This window comes from Neophocaena asiaeorientalis, unplaced genomic scaffold (assembly GCF_003031525.2).
Source record: "Neophocaena asiaeorientalis asiaeorientalis breed wild unplaced genomic scaffold, Neophocaena_asiaeorientalis_V1.1 scaffold130, whole genome shotgun sequence".
NCBI lineage: Eukaryota > Metazoa > Chordata > Mammalia > Artiodactyla > Phocoenidae > Neophocaena > Neophocaena asiaeorientalis.
The window spans coordinates 3,566,635-3,587,009 of NW_020173397.1; the positions used below are offsets into that span (position 1 = coordinate 3,566,635).

Genomic DNA, 20,375 nt, shown 5'->3' on the forward strand with positions numbered 1-20,375 from the left:
AGGTTTGATTGTGAGAAAACAGCCTCATTTCAACACTAGACAATGTTAGCCTGTGTTGCCTACGGCAAATTGGCATTTACTGAGTGCTTATTATTAGGTTGAACTGCCCAAAATGGCTGTTTTTGCAGGTCAAAAATGGGTTGGTGAATATTATCACTTTTCATATGATTCAACCCAATATATCTTTAAACTTGGGCTTTACAAAGTTAATTCCATTTAATTCAATAATCCATTAGGTGGTATGGTTCCTATTTTACAGATGAGAAAACTGAGGCTCAGAGAGGTCAAGGAAATTGCCCTGCAGTTAGTTGGAGGTAGACCTGGGATTCAAACCCTCTTCTTCCTAGATTCAAGGTCCTTTTGCTCTTTCTGCTTCCTTATGCCCCCTCCATCCCTTGCTCCTTGCCCCCTGGCTTGGGGTGAGACACTGTATCAGGGATCAGCGCACTTTCATTGTAAAAGGTCAGACAGTAGGTATTTTAGGCTTTGCAGATCATACCGTTTTTGTCACAATTACTCAGCTCTGCCATCAATACAAGCGAATAGGCGTAACTGCGTTCCAGTAACTGTGCTTGTGGACACTGAAATTTCAATTTCATGTACTTTTCATGAGTCACAAAATATTATTTCTATATTTTTCAAACACTGAAAAATATATAAGTCATTCTTAGCTTGCAGTCCCTACAAAAACAGGTAGCAGGCCAGACTGGCCATAGACTGTAGTTTGCTGGATCCTGTTGAATATGACGGAAGCCATGTGATATTGTTAGGTGATTAGAGAATATCCAGGGACAAGATGAGGGAGGTTATGCATTCTGCTATGTGCCACTCCAGTCTTTCAGTCTGGAAATATCAGTTGGACCCGGATGGCTCATCTAGATCTTACAACTGCCTGTTTTATTTATTTTGGTTACTACATAGCTTTCCCCCCAAGGGTGACTGCCAACACCTCCATAGTGAAGTGGTCTAGAATAAACTAATCGATGCGAGTCTTACTGATTTTAAATGGGTCACTGAATACTGAGTCACATTACTTACATACGACCTCCCATCCTGATGATCGCCGTAATTTAAATTGCGTGTCCAGGGATTCTTACAATGATATTTTTTTCCCATGTAGACAGAAAAAATGACGACCAATACATTCATCTCCGTAATTGATGGTATTTCTGAGTATTCCATTCAAGTGAGAGCAGCAGTGAGCTCTGTGTGCAGAGCGGTGGGACCCCCCAGTGAGTGGAGCGAGCCTATTTATGTGGGTGAGTATCTCTTGTTTATTTTAAAGCAAGTGACCTTACTTGTAGTTATAACAGATCCTCCTGGAAAGTGTACACCTTCACTTGTGAGTCCTGAAATGCTTTCACATCCCTACTAAGCCTCATCCTCTGTCAGTCTGCTGCCTTTTTGACCAGAGGTGGATTTACCATGAGGCCAATGAAGCTGCAGTGTTCCAGCTTCTCACTAGCAAGAGCCCTTCCAAAGTCTAGTACTTTTTTTTTTTTCCAGATTATCTGGTCCTACTTCTATTCAGTTTTACCAAATTAATTTTTTTTGTTTTGAAATAACTGTAGATTCATATGCAGTCATAAGGAATAATGTCAGGAGAGCTCATGTAGCCTTTACTCAGTGTCTCTCAAGACTAACTTCTTGCAAAACTGTAATATAATATGGCAACCAAAAAAGTGGCATTGCTACAACCCACTGATCTTATTCAGATTTCATCGATTTCATATCTACTCATTTGTGTGTGTATTAGTTCTATGCAATTTTATCCCATGTGCAGGTTTGTGTATATGTCACCACAAGGGTCCTTCCTTTTGCCCTTTTTTAAGCACTTTCATTCCTCTCTCCTCTCCTCCATTCCTAACCCCTGTCGACTACTAATCTGGTCTCCATTTCTATAATTTTCCTATACCTAATTCTGAATTCATACTTTTGTTTCATTTCATAAAGAAGATTCCAAAACTGAATAAGCTCAGGGCCCACAAAATCTGGATCCAGCCCTGGGCCCTCAGCGTAACAGACCTAGAGGATCCCAAGGACTGGCATCACCTGGGCTCCTGCATGGGTTCTGCAGCTGTTTTTGTTTATGATTAAACTGACTAGCTTACTTGGCAAATAATATGATCATTGTATCTGTCTGTGGGACTGGAGAAGGGTGATGATGGTGGCTCTAAATGAAAGGGCAAATTTCCATTCTCCTTTTATGTCAGAGGGCAATTCCATAACTTGGAGAGGTGGCCTTGCACTGTGATGCTAGAACATGCACACCCTGTGTTTGATACTATCTGCGTATCTTGGCCAGTTAAAAAACAACTAGTGTAGCTCATGTATGTGCCACAGACATGCAGCCTGGGGATGCAGATGTATGTGGCTAAGTGCTGCATAAGAGCTACAAGGACACGAAGAGGAGGGAAGAATTCTGGAGTCTTCCATAGAAAGCTCAGGTTTAATGCCAGCCTTAGCACGTACTGACTACATACCCTTGAACAAACCACTTCTCTGCCCATCCGTGGATTCCCAGGACTAAGGAGGTAATTAATATCCACCTCTCCTGTCTCACAGGTTATTGTGAAATACAAACAACAGCAGCAGATAACATTTATTGCTGACTATCCTCCAAGCCCTGTGCTAAGTGCTTCACATGCACTAGCTTCACTAATCCTATCCACCAAACTGTTCTGCAGATGAGAAAACAGGTTTCGAAAGTTTAGACAGTTTGCTTAACTCTGCATGGCCAGTAAGTGGCAGAGAAGGAATTCAAACCCAAGTTGACTGACGCCAGCACCAGAGACCTTAGCTCTATGGCATGGGGGCTGGGACGCTGCAAGGTGCAAAGAGCTGAACAAATTAAAGACGCATTTAAGGGATCCTGGTAGCTAACTTTGTGATTATGGCTGGTCAAGCACGTGAATATCACTGTCCCTCAACATACGAGGTAGTTAACGCTCCACTGAAGGGTGTACCTAAGGAGAGATTTCTTTCGGCACATGCTAGGATTTTCTATCATTTCATTCATTCCCTTAGGCTAATGGGTATCTCTGCAGGGCACTCCTGGGCAGTGACCCACGGGCCCATGTGGATGTAAGTCAGGCCAGACGCATAGCAGGGAGATTTCCAAGGGAGACTGGGAAAGACAAGGAAAGACCCGAGAAATGGAGCTGGGTTCTGAGTCTGCAAGGGAACTGGTCTTACTGAGTCGCTGAGCTTCCAAAGGGGAAAGGAGCCTCTAGAGCTGTGTGACACGACCAGCACAGCCTTATGGCACGGCCACCACATCACCGCACTGGGACTCAGAGGACCAGCATGAGGCTTGCTGGGAAGGAAGCAGAAAGGACAAAAGGAACTGAGAACCGGCCAATTGCACCTACTTCAGGTTGCTGCCAAAGCCAGTCTTTCCCCCTCCCCCCTGCCTCCTCCCCAGGTCCAGGCCCCAACCTGACCAAACAGACCCACCGCATGCAGGCACCCCTTCCACACCGCTTTATCTGCACAGACAAAATCCACTCTACTCCCCGAGAGGGGGACCAGCAGAAGAAACGTGAATCCGTCTCAGGGAATTTTCAACAAGGCTATGAATTTCTTCAAACGCCTGCGACAGAAGCTTAATTTTCATGACCCGCATTTGGTGGATTTTTTTTTAATGCTTTGTTATTTCCCAAAGGCTGAAAACTCATTGGCCCCCAATTATTGACATTTCTGAGTGTCTTCCCAACATCACTGCGCATATAGTTTCAGAGTTTTTTTTTTTTTTTTTTTTATTTTCTGTGTGAGGACCTCAAACTAACTTGGAGACAGACCAAGGCGGGAATCTTGGCTACGGAGCCAGTTCTGATTTTTTAGTGTTTGGGTTTTGAGTTCTCATCAGTGTTGTCTGTTGAGAGTTTAGAACTTAGAGAGCAGAAGAAAGCGAGAGACAAATCGGGAGATCTAGGTTTTGGTCGTGGCTCTACCAGTGCCTAACTCTTTGACTGAAGTTAGAGATGCGGAGATAATATTTCATGAGCCCAGTTATCGGAGACTGCTTCCACAGCTGTGTTGAGAGGGAATCTCAAGTTACATTTAGGTCATCCGAAGGCGCGGTCATCTGTCACCCCGGCAGGGGACAGAGTGGTGACCAGCGTGGCAGGGTTTGGCTGCCCCCGACCTAGTCAGTCACCTCTAACCCCTCTGGGTCTCAGTTTCCTCACCTGTAACACGTGAGTCTCCTCACTTGTCAGTTCTTCCCTACTCTGCCTTTCATGTTCTCTTACCCCCATCAACCGCCAACCAAAGTGCTGAGAGAGAGATTGTGACCTGTGCTGAGAGTTTAAGCTTGTTTTTAATTTATTTTTCACTCTCCACTTTAGAGCTGGCGCCCCATGATTATTTTCTAAATAACAGCTTCCTAGCTTGGAACCGGGCTCATTATCATTTGCTCTCAGGTGTGCCTCACTGCCATCACCCACGGCAAATCCCATTTCATTTGCTGCCAGCCTGGTCATGAAGATGAGCTGATTAATATTACCACGCGCCTTATAAATCCATCCTTTCTGGAACTGACTTCCCTGCTCACTTTAGGATCATTAGTGAATTTAATCAATGCAGGCTCTCTACTGTCATCAGGATGATTAATAAACATCACAGGAAGCTCGGGCTCCTCTGGGACATTCCACATGGCTCTTCCTTACCCCGCGAGGATGCAGCGAGAATAATGCTCTGCTTGCAGCCTACCAGGCAGGGTTCCCGCTCCATTCATTTCCTCTAGACATCCTTCCTCCACTCCTACCTTGTCTTCAAAATGGCACCCTGGAGCCCTCCCCTTCCACTTTCACACCAAGGCCCGACTCACATATCACCTCTTTGTTAGACATTATTAAGTCCACCTCCTTTATCTGAGGGAAACGGAGGCCCAGAGAGATTAAATAATTCAGTAGTTATCAAACAGCCAAGAAGTGGCTATTAATGGATAATATTCTCAAATAGGTGACACAGGAGTCAATTAGCGAACTGGAATAGATTCAATTTACTAATTAACCCATCATCACCCAGGGTTATTGAATCAAGAGAGAGACACCAGATGAGCAAGTTTTGACTGATGAGAAAGGACTGCTGTCCTGCTCCAGCTGGCAAGGTCCCTGGACAGTCAAGAGGCGCAGGGGCAGCCATCAGGGGTCCAGCCAGCCACAGCGCGCTCCTCACCTGCCCTGAAACTCTGCCCTCCTGTGCTGGGATTTCCAGAACATGGAATACTTTTTTTTCTCAGATGCAAGGAGCAGTTTCATCTTATCAGCCCTCGTTATCAGCTGCCCTTCCTCAGCTGGCTTCTCTGCCTTATCTGAAGGGCTAACTTTCCACACTTCTTCCTCCTTTTGCAACTTTCTTAACTTCCGGATGCTTCTGCTCCCTCGTTATCTGGGCCATCTCCTGTTTACCAAAACCTGGTGTCTCCTGAGTGGTTTCTGGTCTGAGTGAAGATATTCCTTTTCTCAAGTTCATCAACTTCTCTTCTCTCTCCCCTCCTGGAAGCTCAAATATCATGCAGGAAACAAGCAATAATGAAAATAAAGTTTCCTACAATAACGCCCTTCCCCGTGGAAAAGAGTATTACACATCCATCCACCCAGCCGTGTTGCTGGTGTATCAGTGGTGACGGGTCTTCCTCCCCCCACCCCCGCCAGCGCACAGGCCCTGCCCCTCAAACAAAATCGGGTTTTGCCCTGACATCACTGAAGGCCGTATCTGAAGGCCAGGATCTATTCGATGATGGTACCAGGTACCAATTAAAATGTATTTACAAAAAAAAAAATATTGCTTTAGGCTTGAGATGTATAGCACTTACACCCCAGGGAGTAGGGGAAAGTTCACCGCACTTCTCAGATGCCTCAGCTGTGCGGTCAAGGTCGACACGGGCTGGCGGCTTCCTTTCGGGGCATCTTCCTCGAGACCTGTTACTCACAGGAAATCCTGGCCGTGGCTTTCTGTCACAGTTTGTTTGCCTGTGTGTGTCTTTAGGGTGAGGGGAGCCTTAGAGTCACATCACACATTCTAGAATCCGTAAGGACTTCATGAAAAGAGTTGGAAGCAGAAAATCAGGGAGGGAAGTTAGAACTGGGGCTGGGATGGAAGCAAGGGTCCCACAGGGAGACTCTGCTGCCTTTGTCCTCGGACTTGACATTCATGGGCTGTGAATGAGTGCGGAAACCCGGCACACCGGCCCCAGGGCACGTGGAATCAAAACCTGGAGGGTTTGAAGGTTTGGTGCCACCTTCAAGATCCTCCAGCCCACCTCCTACATTTTACACTTTGCCGGCTCCACCCTCAGACTCCGCGCCTGTGCTCTTTTTCTTTTCCTTTTGCCACCATCTTTCTTTCTACATCCTCACACTGTTGTGAAAAAGGGAGAAAACCAGGAAGGAGAAAGGTGAAGGGGAGACACTGCAGAGAGCTCAGATCCACTATCCCTGGGTCTTCCAAATGAATTTTGCAAATTCAATAGCTTCTGTGAAGAAATGGCGGGCTTCTGGCTCATTAGCGACAAAAACTGATTGAGGAATAAAACGTTGACCCAGTCAGTACCTGGAAAAACCCACTTGGCTTCCCTGAGGGGGATATAACTTGTGACAATGATGGGTTTTCTTTGTAAATGGGGGGTTTCGGGTTGGTAAATGTGGTGGCTGCTTTTTCCTTTTCCCCAGGCTCCTGTGGTTTCCAGGCTGGTAGCCGTGGCCTGAGGGCGGGCCAGCAGGGAGCCTTCAACTTCTGTCCCCGAATGTGAGGAGCAGGGAGCTCCCCTGTGCTTTCAGGCCCGGCCGCCTGGAGGTGTGGTGTCCACACCAGACTGCCACACGTGACCTGTGCCTCGAGATGGGCCCGCCAGATGACGGGAGGAAGGTGGGACTCCCATCTTGGGGCAGGCACTGTGCTTGGCGTGTTCACCTATGTTATCTTATGTATCTTCACAAACACAGGATTTTCCTAATTTACAGATGAGCAAAGAGACGCAGAGGGGTTAAGGAACTACCCCAAGTGACAGAGCTAGGAAGTGATGGATCTGGACCTAGAACACAGCCACAGGACTGGGTCCATGCCATGCTCTTTCTGTGATGCTTCATCACCCCGTGGGTGACAGTGCCAGCCAGGGAGACAGAGGCAGGAGGACTGGCTGTGGAGACTGGCGGCAGTGAAAGGGTCGCCCTGCAGCTCATGAGCTGGTCAGCCTCCGTGGAGCCCAAGCAGTGGGGACATTTTCATTGACCTCTTCAGGCTACTCTAGTCTAAATATCCCCTTACGAGTTGTCCATGGCGTTCATTTTAATATAAACCTCCTTGAGGGTGCGGACCATCGTGCTTTATGCCCTCTCCTACCCTCTAGTATCTTGAATATCTGGTGTTTTCTTTCCCTCCAGGCCTGAGCTTATGACTCTGCCTTCTGAGGATTCTGAAAGGGCTCCAGCCTTAGTCTGGCTTTCATGATTTAGGGAAATTATCTTGATGCCTTACTGCTGACACGATGTGTTTAATCATAATCACAGTTATAATAACATTCATTGAACACCTACTATGAACTAGCACCGGGCCAATCACTCTGCAGGAATAACTCAGCCAGTTCTTATCCCTGTTGAGCAAGCCAGGTGATGGAAGCTCCTGAGGGCTCCCTGCTCAGGGTCACCTCTGCTGTAAGCGGCCGAACCAGGATGAAAGCGCTTCACCCCTGTTTCTTACTTCTACGTGAAGACTGCAGCCTCTGCAGCCAGCTTTCAGTTGCTTTAGCAGGTTGGTAGAACAGGGCCAGCAAACCCCTTACAGGGAAGAAAGTTCTGGGTTGCCTAGGGCCCCAGAAAGCACACACCTCTCCGTGCTGTGTGCAAAAGTCTGCAAAGAAGAAGAAGATGGCGAAGAGGGGTTCTCTATTTAGTTTCATCAGGTCGTGTCCTACTGGGGACAAATGCAGACCAACAGTACGGCAGCGATACCTCTAGGGAATCCTGAGTGCGCAAAGGTACACCTACACACCCGCCCCCCCATCCCAAGCATCTCCATGTCCTTTCCATATTTTGGGTCATTGAGCCCAATTTCCCCAGACGAACACAGAACACGTTTTGTGCATTTTGCTCTGGACCCTGGACTACCTACGTTCTGTCCACTGAGGCTGCATTTGCCGACCCCTCTCTTTCACTCTCCCAAAATCAGGTAAAGGGATTTTTTTTCCCTAAAAAAAACCTCCCACAATCCACTTGACAGCTGCCTTAGAAAGCTCGCCCACCCAAAGGGCTTGCTTATGATTTTTGCTGGCACTGTGAGCCTGTGACCGGCTTGGCGGGTCCCTTCGCAGACGATGCCACAGCCTCCCGCTCTAATGAGACAAGTGCAGGAGGCTTTGTAAACGAATGCACCTGCATCCTCTGTTATCCAGGCCTGTCAGTGCCCTCAGAACTCCTCCCAGCGCCTGCTGGTTTAACAGAGTAGGGCTGCTTCACTGGAAGAGCCCCATCAATTTACTAATGAGCTCTTTTCCTGCAGAACCTGTTGTTGAGTCTGAAACTAGATTCAAACGCAACATGGAATCCCTAAAAGTCATACTTGTATGAACAGCTTAAGGGTGGAACAAGCCTCCAAACCAAATCGACCTCTAAGTGTTATTAGTCTGAACTACAAAGATCATACAATTCTAGAACAAGTGGGGCTGCAGCACCGGGAGGAAAATGACTTGACAAAGCTCTGAGGGCAGAGCTGGGACGAGGTCCAGGGCCTGATTCTCTTTAAACACCAAGCTATTCGTCCCTCTCCGTCCCTTTCCCACCATACACTCCTGGGATATACAGCATGAGAATTTTCATTAGTTGGCTAATTGTCAAGGTTAAATGGTCGAGACGTCAGAAACTGAGGAAGCCGAGGTCACCAAGAAACCAGACAGCTGAGTTCCCAAATGCTCCAAGTTGTCAATATTGGGAGAACATCCTAGAATGAGGTGCAGAGTCTGAAGGGCTTCTTCTCCTTGGCAGGACAGGCTTTGCGACTCCGTCTTTCTAAAGCTCATCTCTGCATAACCAAACAGCGGCGCCCATCAATTTCTTGAAAAGAAACATCCGTGGCTTCCGTTTTGACGGCAGAAAACTCATTCTTGAGTCAGAGAAAAGATTCAAGTTACCTTGAAACGCTTGTTCTTAAGAAAATGTCCAATGTCAGAGACCCCAAAATTCAAATTAATGATGTACCGAGGGGCCTCCCAACTTCTACAGAATTAAAATTCTTCATCATTTTGACCGGAAGGATATACACTGTCAGTGGGAACTGTACCCCTGTTCTACCTTCAGTAAAATCAGAGGAGGTGCTGTCTTTAATTCATTTTACTTACATAACTGACTCTCAACTTCGTTTTTGCATTAATCCCCAAGCAATTTCCATTTGGTAGTGAACATGTGAAACCTTTTTCTTGCACTGAATTTACCTGCCAGTTTAGGTTTTCTTTGCAGTAAAGCTGACCTCGGCTCTGGGGGGGTTAGCTCTGTTCTCAGGTGGTGGTAGGGGAGTAGTTCTGAAGCAAGGTGGGACACTGCAGAAACCAGGCGGGGAGAAATGACTCACGTGCCCCCTCCCTCCAGGCAGTGACGGTGACTTTGCTTTCCACATAGAACCTTGCATGCACCGGTAACTTTTTTTTGATCGAAAGAAATAAACTCAGTTGCCTCTCCAAAGAGGTTTTGTTAATTCAGAGAGAATCTTCACTTATCAACATGAGTGCTCAAGTGAACAGCTAGAGAGTGGTTTAACTGAAAAGATTTGTGTAAGCACGCTCAGAAGTGAACGACACTTTTATCAGGACCTGACATACCAGCCTGCAGAGAATTGCACAATTTGAGACACCAACGGGACCCAGGATGCCACCCGGATAATATTGATAACACGACTCATTCTTTCTGCAGGACTCAAGCTTCACCTGTTTAACCTACTTGTAAACAGGAATAATTTTGCTACTTGGCATAACCCTTGCTAAATTTATGTTCCATGTACATGAGTCTAGAGTTTCTGAATGTACTTGTTAGGGGACTTGCATAATGGTTCAGAGTGTACTACAGTGAGTTTCAGAGATGGGGCAATGAAGCAGGCAGAATCCCTTATTCAGGAAATCAGAGTGGGAAATAAAGCGAGCTGGTATTTGACTTCACGGTAGTAGTATGTCCCAGTTGCTCTTTATATTAGCTACGTGCAAGTGCAGTAAAAACTAGGTTTAACGGGACACTCGGTGACAATCCAGAGAACTGAATACTAATCCTAGAACCAGTGAGTGTCTATGGGATTTGGGAAAATAAAAGGTTTGTAAAATGATGAAAAGCAGAGCCCCAGAGAGCCAAAGTGTGGCTACCACCTGTTTGTAAAACAGCTATAAATACATGAAACTTCTTTTTCAACGCCATGGTCAGAGATTTTAAATAAAGTGATTCGGTCCTGGCTAGAGCCTAGGGATCATCGGGAAGACTGGTATCTTACAAGGCAGCCCCCTTCTACTGCAGACACAGCCCGCAAACCCAGCCATGCCCAACAGCTGAGACACCACAACAAAACAGGGCTGCCTTGGAGGGAAGCGGTATCAGGCCGGGAAGAGGATGCTCAGGAGGGTGTTCCATGACAGAGAAATGTTTAGGATGTGTTCCATGAAGCGCCTGCCCATGCAGTGGGTCCTGGGTTTGGGCGTGGTGGGCAGTGGGACGCGGTCCCTGCACCGTGGTTAAGAGCACGGCTGCTCAGCACGTCCTGGGCTTCACCCCCGGCTACCAGCTGTGGTCCTCAGCTGACCCCCTCCGCCCTTCTCTGCGACAGCTCCTCCATCCATCAAACTAGGACAGCAGCGCCCACCCTGAAGCACTGCTGTGAGAATTCAAGTGAGACTGCAAGGTGAGCACTTTGCAGAGTGTCTGGTACCTAAAAAGGGAATGTCAAAACATGTATAGAAGATAAGCTATTGGTGACTGCTGGTTTCTGATAACTTTTATTTTTTGTTCTTTTCTACAACTTTCCAACTTTCACTAATGAAAATATACTAAAGTCAATTTTGTGAGAGGTCAGTATACCCCAAATGACAATGCCGTGGATTGGGTCAGGGGTACTAAAAAATGTGCTGCATTGAGAGCGTTCTTAAGGGTCAGAGTTCAACTTCCTCATATTTGCAGATGAGGAAACTGAGGCCCAGAATGGCCACCTTCACAACAAGCTAAGAATAGAACCCAGGTTTCCAGACTAGGCAAACTCATGACACAAAAGCATGCATGTCTTGCATTTATGATGGTACAGATGAACCTATTTGCAAAGCAGAAACAGAGACACAGATGTAGAGAACAAACGTGTGTACACCGGTGGTGGGGAGAAAGGGGGGTGGGATGAATTGGGAGGTTGGGATGGACATATATACGCCACTGGGTATGAAATAGATAACTAGTGAGGGCCTGCTGTATAGCACGGGGAACTCTACTCAGTGCTCTGTGGTGACCTGGATGGGAGGGAAATACAAAAGGGAGGGGATATGTGTATACATATGGCTGGTTCTCTTGCATTTACGGTTGGGTGTGATGTAAACCAAGTGGATGAGGAAAGGAGGGAGGGGCTACAGAGAATGAGAAGAATCCAAGTGCCTTCCAAGGATTCCAGTTTGGGATCTTGCAAGAGGGGAGATCAGAATGGGGAAGTTATGAGGGAAGTTGTTTTGATGTGAAGAAGGGTGTGAGTCTGGTTTTGAATGCTGTCAGCTTTGAGACACATCCCAGTGGGTTCTGCCTACAGGCAGTCTCAGATCCAGACTGGGAGCTGGGCAGGGATAAAGACTCAGGAGAGGATGCCATGGAATTAAAAGATGAAGCTATGCTCAACAAACATTTCAAAGTTCAAAGAATAGACCATAGTTGAAAATACCAAAGGGTTAAGGCTGAGCGGTGAGGGGCAGTTGAAATTAGAAAGGGGGGAAGGAAATGATATTGAAGAAGAGGAATATTTGGGTAAAGGAGCCAGTGGCTTGGTTTCCAGGTGGGTGCAAGCATCAAATCTGAATTCAGGAGGGAGGTCAGGAAAAATAAAGTTGGAAAAAGAAACTGACCGTCCTTTGGCTTCAACCAGGAGGAAGCCACCAGCAAATTGTTAAAGTGCTTTCTGAGATGGGAAAAGGAAGCTGCCTGAATCCCTTATTCAAGAAATGAGGCTGGGAAATAAAGGAGGTATTGGATAATAGTTGGGAGAGATGGCAGAGCAAAGTAATGGCTTATTCAAGATAAAGGACTCTATGAATATTTGAAAGCAGAAGGAAAGAGATGAAGGAGAGATTAAAGCTTTTGGGAGGTAGAAGATAAACCTCAACTAAGAGTTCTCAGGAGGCCAGAAAAACAAACAAAAAAAGGGCACGAGATCAAGGCAACATTGGAATCACTAGCATTAAATCCTCGAGACATCTCTCCACCCTGATACCTGGAAAGATGTGAGTTTTAAGTATTTTGGGGCTTTTGGAAGTCTTAAGATATTTTACAAGGGACTTGAAAATTCCACTTACATTCACTTCTCATTTTATAATAGAAACCGTTAATGGCAAACCAAGGATTGCTTCTCCTGGGGTGGGGTGTATATCTCACCTCTGTACTTAGAGCTGCTGTCACTAAATTACCTGTGTCTTTATTTGCTTATCGACTTCTTCCCTCAATTGCAGGAAGGGAGGGTTCACATGCTTTCTTTTAACACTGTCTCCCAGCAACATGCATAACGTCCCACACATAATAGGAGCCCAGTAAATATTGGCTAAATGGGCGAATAAAGGAATGAATGAACACAGAAAGGACCCATGCATTCAGGGAGATAACTCAAGATTTGCATTCTTCTCTAAAAATGAATCAGACAGTTTAGCAAGCAGGTTACCCTTTAAACACCATTTGGTAAATGGCCTTGGGTTTTTCTTGAAGGTATTTCCAGTACCTTAAAAAAAAAAAAAAATCACACACCCCCCCAAAGCTATCATCAAAGCCCACAGAAGAATCTATCCTTGAGTATAGATTAGAAGCAAATTTAACTAGATGGTCGGCAGCATGTGGCATGTTTATACTTTCTGTACTGAATCAAGTTAGCATCCACGTTTTCATTTTTGCACCTTTTTCATCTAAAAACCTTAGTACTCACCAAAAGCTCCTAAGCTCCGAGATCCAGCTGGCACATTACCTAGAATATACTCCATGAGTATCTGCTCACTGATTAAAGAATGCCTCAAGATTAAAAGTGGCCTCACTGCCACTGCCGTTATTTCATTTCACTCTTGTATCGACTCTGTGGGATGGATGCTCTCTGCCCACCCTGCCCCATTTTACAGATGAGAAATCTAAAGCTCGGGGAGGTTAAGCTACCTTCCCAGCATCACCAGCGCCTTGAACTCTGACCCAAGCCCCCTTAGGCCCTAGTGAAGTCATCTCTCTTTCCTGCTGACGATTCTAGTTCTGATTTCGTTTGCTTTGTTTTTTTTCGTTAGGAAACGATGAGCAGAAGCCCTGGACAACATGGTTCCTTATTGCAGTTATGGCGACCATCTGCTTCATCTTGTTAATTTTCTCACTCATCTGCAGAAGGTAGGTATTCTTTTTATTTGGGTGCTTTCACTGGGATCTAAATATTGGATTTTTACCTTCTTGCCATGCATCCACTGGATGCAGGGTTCTTGTTATCAGGTGGAATGTATGACATTGTTGTGTCTTCCCGGGCAGCCTTTCCAAGATGAGTGTGGACCAAATAAAAAACTGGTAAACAGTAGGTGATTTACAGAAACTGGATACAGAGCACAACACAGCCTTCGGTCGTTAGATACCCCCTTCCTGAATTTGCCGACAGTCTATTCATCTCCGCAAAGGATTTTTTTTTGGCTGCACAGCGTGGCATGCGGGATCTTAGTTCCCCAACCAGGCATCAAACCCGTGCTCCCTGCAGTGCAAGTGTGGATTCTTAACCACAGGAATGCCAGGGAAGTCCCTCTATGAAGGTTTTTACATTTGTGTTTCTTTGATTCCCTGACTGCCTTCCACTCCCTACCTGGTTGCCTCTGTTGAGCCCCCAGGGCATGCTTGTTACGTCTTGGGTAAAGGAAGGCATCCCATTGGATGCTGAACTCACTATGGTACCTCCTGTGTTATGATCCCCAACTATGAGGTACCAACTCCTACCCTGGCCCTTCGGTCATCCAGTCCCTTACTGGCTGATCATTCCCAGGTCAGACAGATTCTAGAAGTGTCATGCAGATTTGGTGGCCAAACCTAGAGCTTGCAAACGGCCCCATAAGAACTTCTCATCCCTTCTGGTGTCCGGGAAGGCCAAGCGCCACTTAGGAGGCTGCAGAACATGTTCTATCTTATTAGCTTTTTCATAATTTAGAAAGTGACTTTTATTTTAAACAGCTTCACTATTAAAAATGTCTTATCAGATGGCATCTATAGGCTGGGGGGCGGTTGGCAGCTCAAAGGAGAAGAAAAAGACAGTAAACCCTGAGAGCTGGCACCTAGGGGGAGAGGCTGCCTACCAGCATCATGGGTAACCCTGGGGCCCCCCGCACGTGATGTACATCATTTTCAGCAATCAGGCCTGGTAACACGCACCAACATGAAGCAACTGCCATTTTGTCTTCCTCGGATGATTCAGAAGTCCCATCAGAGCCTTGCAGCACCCCCAAGCTCTTCAACTATTACTACAGTGTAGATATTTGGAAGTCTTAGTCAATGAACATTTTGAATTCACAAAACAGCAGGCCCAGGGATTAACTAGGTCAAGTTTTAGAGTAGATATTTAAGGACAAGAAAGGCTGTTCTTGCTTATCTATTTCCCTCCTTTACTCTGTTTTCAGATGCCACTTGTGGACCAAGGTGTTTCCACCTGTTCCGGCACCAAAGAGTAATATTAAAGAATTCTTTGTAACCATCAACTATGAGGTAATATTGAAGGTTCTTATGACATGTCATATCTGCCCAGGGTTGGGTCCTCAGGGATCTGTCACTGGGTCATTCGTTTTCCATGTAACAAGGCAGGGTCTTTACCCAGGAGGCCAGGTGCCTTCAGGTTGCTTTTGTCATTCTGCTCTTCGGCTGATTGTTTTAATATATGTTCATTACAGTCTTTGAATATTGCAAAGGTCCTACTCCGTTATGAGTGTCCTCACCAGTCAGACTTGAGCTTTTATTTTCTATCACCCAGCTCTTATCACCCAGACCTTGGGCAATTCCTTCAACCCCATGGGCCCTGACTTCCATTTCTGCACAGTAAGGGGCACAGATGCGATGGTCCAATGACCTGTTTATCTCTGACGTTCTAACAATCAGTGTTTCTACACATGGGTACCCCAATCAGTAAAGTTTTTCAGAGGGATTTTTCCTAGTTCCTTAGTATAAAGAACCATAGAAAAGGCAAATGATTTCTCCAAATATGTTTTCTTAGGCGCTGTTAACCATTCAGAGCACTTAGGCTTAACTGAATGCTCACTTACCAATGGCATCCAATGGTTCTAGCATCACATGGTAGAAGTCATCCTTTCCCTAGTGAAATGCCTTGGCATCTTTGTTGAAAATAAGTTGTCCATGTATATCTGTGTCTATTTCTGGACTATTAGGTTTCATTGATCTATTTGTCTATCTTTATGCTAATACAAAGTCTTGATGACTAGAGCTTTATTGTAAACTTGGAGGCCAGGTAGTGTAAGGCTTCCAAACATGACTGTTCAAAGTTGTTTTGGTTATTCTAGGTCCTTTTTATTTCCATATAAATTTTAGAGCCAGTTTATCAATTTCAACAAAAAAAGCTGCTGGGATCCTGATCAGGATTGTCTTGTATTATAGGTGCATTTGGGGAGAAGTGACATCTTAAAACATAATGAGTCTTCCGATCTGTAAATGTGACATCTCACCTTATTTTTGTAGGTTTTCTTTAATTTTTGTCAGCAAGGTCTTGGGATGTTCAGTGTATTGCAGGTTGCTTGTTAAATCTGTCCTTAAATTGAATGGTTATTTAGATCGGGGCCAGCCAACTTTCTGTAAAGAGCCAGATAGTAAACATTCAAGGGCCAAATGTTTTATCACACTGTCACTGTAGTGGGAAAACATCCACAGACAATATGCAAATGGCTTTGGCCAATAAAACTTTATTGACAAAATCTGGCAATGAGCCAGACTCAGCCCACAGGCTGCAGCCTGCAGACCCTCATCAAGCAATTTTCTTAATAAATTTCATTTTCTCTCTGATAAAGTTACTCATGGTAGGATGAGTCAACTGGTGACTGGTTGTAGGGGCGTTTGGGTCGATCACTCACTCACCAAAATGCATCACTGCAGTAAGAGGTGACCTTTCTTTAGAGTTTGCAGTTCGGGTGTTTGGGATGATCTAGCGGATGACAGTTACTGACCTACTGAAGCAGAGAATCGAGGCTGGCCCAAGAGTCACCCCTACCCTCAGTTCCACGCTTGTGGTCTCCTTTATCAGGGGGACCGCCAGCTTGCTCTTGTTAACCCATAGCTTTTCTGGAAGGAAAGTGTGCCCCACTGTGAAACTTGTTTCTCCTCCTGTGAACTCGTGCTGTGGATCCCTCCTGGATCTGGCACACTCATGCCTGGAAAGCACCTGTGGTTTAAGGAGCAGACTCAAGTCATCTGACCCAGCCTCTTAATAGCACATCTTAGTGCTGGTATCTCATTTCCCTTCACAGCCCCCAAAGATTTCCTTGCACATTCTGAGGTTGGTAAAAGAAACTGGCTTAACAGCTTACTGGGTAAGTTTGCGGTTTGTTGTTAATTAATATCAAGCCATGGGGACTTCCCTGGTGGTTCAGTGGTAAAGAATCTGCCTTCCAGTGCAGGGAACGTGGCTTTGATCCCTGGTTGGGGAACTAAGATCCCACATGTCACGGGGCAACTAAGCCAGCGCCACAACTACTGAGGTCAGCGCCTCAACTAGAGAGCCTGTGTGCCGCAAACTACAGAGCCCACATGCCCTGGAGCCTGTGAGCGACAGCTAGAGAAGAGAAAACCCACACACCAAAACTAGAGAGAAGCCCGCACAACCAAGACCCGATGCAGCCAAAAACAAACAAACAAACAAACAAACCATCAAGTCATGTGTGCAAAACAAATCTTGGGATAGACAGGCTGGTTTCAGAATAAGCAAAGGATTTATGTCAAAACCCATCACTGCCAAGCTCTTCCGGACAACGCACTCTCCTCTCACATTGCAGCGGGTCAGGAAAAAACAGATCAGTGAGAGGGATGGGGTGGGGCGGGAGGGCCGCAGCATGGAGGGGGAGAGTGGGGAGAACTGGGGAAATGAACGGTCACCTCCTGCCCTCAGTTCTACCACCTCCACCTGGAGGAGTAGGTGCCTCAGTACAGAGCTGACCACAGCTGGGCCACGTGCGGCAGTGCCCCAGCCTGTACCTTCAAAGGCAGAGCCTGTGCAACCAACCCACTTTTGGGGCCTTTGCTCCAAGGACAATGAGGGGGCCCATTAGAGTTATGGGCAAACCGCGGGAAGCCTCCCCCTGGTGGGAAAGGAGACCCTCTGCTTTTCATCACCGCTCATACTTCTAAGCTTGATGTTGGTACCCAGAATCCTGGGGTTCAGAGGGTAGCTGCTATCCCAGAGAGGCTGTTAAGCATGTTTTTGCTTGTCCAGGCCTGAGTCAGAAATTGTTCTGTAACGTTCAAGACACAGGCTCTGGTGGGAGGAGAGGGAGGGAGGAAGCAGGGGGATGAGCTTTTTAGTGATAAAAAAGACTCACTGAAAAAACTCTTATTCTCAGCTTTCCATTGGTTACAGACTGGTTTCCAGCCATTCTGTTTCTACGCTGGTAACCGGAGAGGGTTCCTTCCGAGATTAAGTAGACAACAACCTATTAAAAGTACGTAAGGCAGAGAGCACAGTTGCCGTGTTCATCACTGCGTGTTCAATGCATCACGTGGTGTCCAGTGCAAAAAATGTGCTGGGACTTCCCTGGCAGTGCAGTGGTTAAGACTGCACGCTCCCAATGCTGGGGACCCAGGTCCAATCCCTGGTCAGGGAACTAGATCCCACATGCATGCTGCAACTGAGAGCCCACGTGCCGCAACTAAGAAAGATCCCCCGTGCTGCAACTAAGACCTAGCACAGCCAAAAGAACAAAAGTGTGGAATGATTCCTACATGGTTGGTGGGAACGTAAGTTAGTGCAGCCACTATGGAAAACAGTATGGAGGTTCCTCAGAAAACTAAAAATAGAACTACCATATGATCGAGCAATCCCACTCCTGGACAAAACTATAATTCAAAAAGACACATGCACCCCTGTGTTTACAGCAGCACTGTTCACAATAGCCAAGACATGCAAACAACCTAAATGTCCATCGATAGATGAATGGATAAAGAAGCTGTGGTGCATATATACAGCACAATGGAATACTAGTCAGCCATAAAGAATGAAATAATGCCATTGGCAGCAACATGGATGCAACTAGAGATTATCATATTAAGTGAAGTCAGTCAGAAAGAGAAAGACAAATACCATATAATATCACTTATATGTGGAATCTAAAATATGGCACAAATGAACCTATCTACAAAACAGAAACAGACTCATAGACATAGAGAACAGACTTGTGGCTGTCAGGGGCGGGGTGAGGGGGAGGGATGGGCTGGGAGTTTGGGGGTGGTAGATGCAAACTACTGTATATAGGATGGCTAAACAACAAGGTCCTACTGTATAACACAGGGCACTATATTCAATATCCTGTGATAAACCATAATGGAAAAGAATATAAAAAAATAATATATATGTGTAGAACTGAGTCACTTTGCTGCCCAGCAGAGACTGGTACAACACTGTAAATCAACTATACTTCACTTAAAAAAATATGAAAAACATGTGCTGAATGAGTAAAGGGGGTCAAGGAATACAATCTCTTACAGAAGGTATTTTTTTGGTCACGAATTTTGTAATTAATATCAGCATTATCTATGATAGCCAAAATTGGACATAACACCCCTATTTAAGGGAAGACTATAGTCAACTGTGGATGGCATACAATGGAACTATTCAAAATGAGGCAGCCAAAGAACATACAGTCATCCCTCAGCATCTGCAGGGAGCACGGTTCCAGGAGGCCCGGCGGGCACCAACAACCGCAGACGCTCGGGTCCATTATGTAAAAGTGCGAAGCCTGTGGATACCGAGGGCTGGCTGTATGGAATTTAAAATAAGATGTGATGCTACGTGGAAAGAAATCCACTTAGAAAGCTCTTCATATAACTGTAAAGATAACTTTCTATCTAGAAAAAAGGGCTGAAGACAAACAGTGGGCTGTGCTTGGGAGTTAAGTTGATCAGTATTTTTTGGTTTTCTTCCTACTTATTTTCCATACTTTCTTCAGTGACCATTTACTATTTTCATAAGCAAAATTGACTTGAAACCAATTGTAAAGAAATTCAAAGACTCAGAAAGTTCTCTAGAAGACATCTAAGGAAGGATGATTTGTTTTGCAGAAAACTGGTTCCAATGAAACAGAAACTGAAGTCATAAGCTATGCGGAGGAGGCTGGATCTGAGACCCTGGAGGACTCTGTGTTTTGACTGTCCCCGGAGCATCGTCAAAACCAACTCACACGTACGAGCCCCGGGGATAAGAATGGGAACAACTGTTTCTTGGCTAAGAGGAGTTTGGAGTTTACTGAACACTCAATCTAGCTGCAAGGGGGAAAACACCCAGACAAATCCCTAACTCACACAGGTTGATTGATTCATCTGACTGTCCTGCCAGGTCTGATCTCTGCACAGGGCAGCACCTCCTCACCTGCCAGCCTCCTGATCTGCATCACTCACCTCAAACACTTCTGCACGAGAGACAGTTATTAAGGCTAACATCAACTGTGTTTACTCTGGTAGTGAGTGCCACGTTGACTGGTTCAACTGCCAACGGCAATGATCAGCTAAAATCTCAGGAAGAAAGCATTTTGCACCATCCTGAACAGTGAACTTGGATTGAAGACTGTCTTCCCTATAGCAAGTGGGAGCCATGGTGCTTTTATTCTGAGTTCGGGAATACTTTTTCTTAGTAGTGTGTGTGTGTGTTTATGTGTGTGTGTGTGTGTGTGTGTGAGAGAGAGAGAGAGAGAGAGAGAGAGAGAGAGAAGGCACAATCAAGGTAGCATCACTTGAGGCAAACTAATTTCAAAACCTAAGAAGCTAACGTATCAGTCCATACCAAAGGAGGGGACAGGATTTTGTTTGAAGATTATATCCTCAAAGCCAGCCTTGATATTCTGGGAATATACTGAGGAAGGCATTGGGTGGAATTGTGTTGGAAGGGGATCACTTAATTAATGAATTTTCTGAAAAGACGTCTGCTTGCAAAGACTTCAGAGCAACCTGTTGGGC

At 45.7% G+C, this 20,375-nt stretch overlaps 1 protein-coding gene across 5 annotated transcripts in view; it reads left to right on the forward strand.

Moving 5' to 3' along the window:
- IL5RA (interleukin 5 receptor subunit alpha) overlaps positions 1 to 20,123 on the forward strand; it is a 34,462-nt gene extending 14,339 nt beyond the window's left edge. For 3 of the 5 annotated variants that reach the window (XM_024747073.1, XM_024747072.1, XM_024747074.1), the window contains 4 exons: positions 1,121 to 1,259; positions 13,475 to 13,571; positions 14,834 to 14,918; positions 19,485 to 20,123. In XM_024747073.1, the coding sequence (XP_024602841.1) occupies positions 1,121 to 1,259; positions 13,475 to 13,571; positions 14,834 to 14,918; positions 19,485 to 19,571 (408 nt within the window). In that variant the 3' untranslated portion in view covers positions 19,572 to 20,123. Of the gene's footprint in view, positions 1 to 1,120; positions 1,260 to 1,953; positions 2,357 to 5,031; positions 5,655 to 13,474; positions 13,572 to 14,833; positions 14,919 to 19,484 lie in introns of those variants that run through there. The other 2 variants (XM_024747075.1, XM_024747076.1) reach the window with 2 other exon arrangements.
- Positions 20,124 to 20,375: the final 252 nt, after the last annotated feature.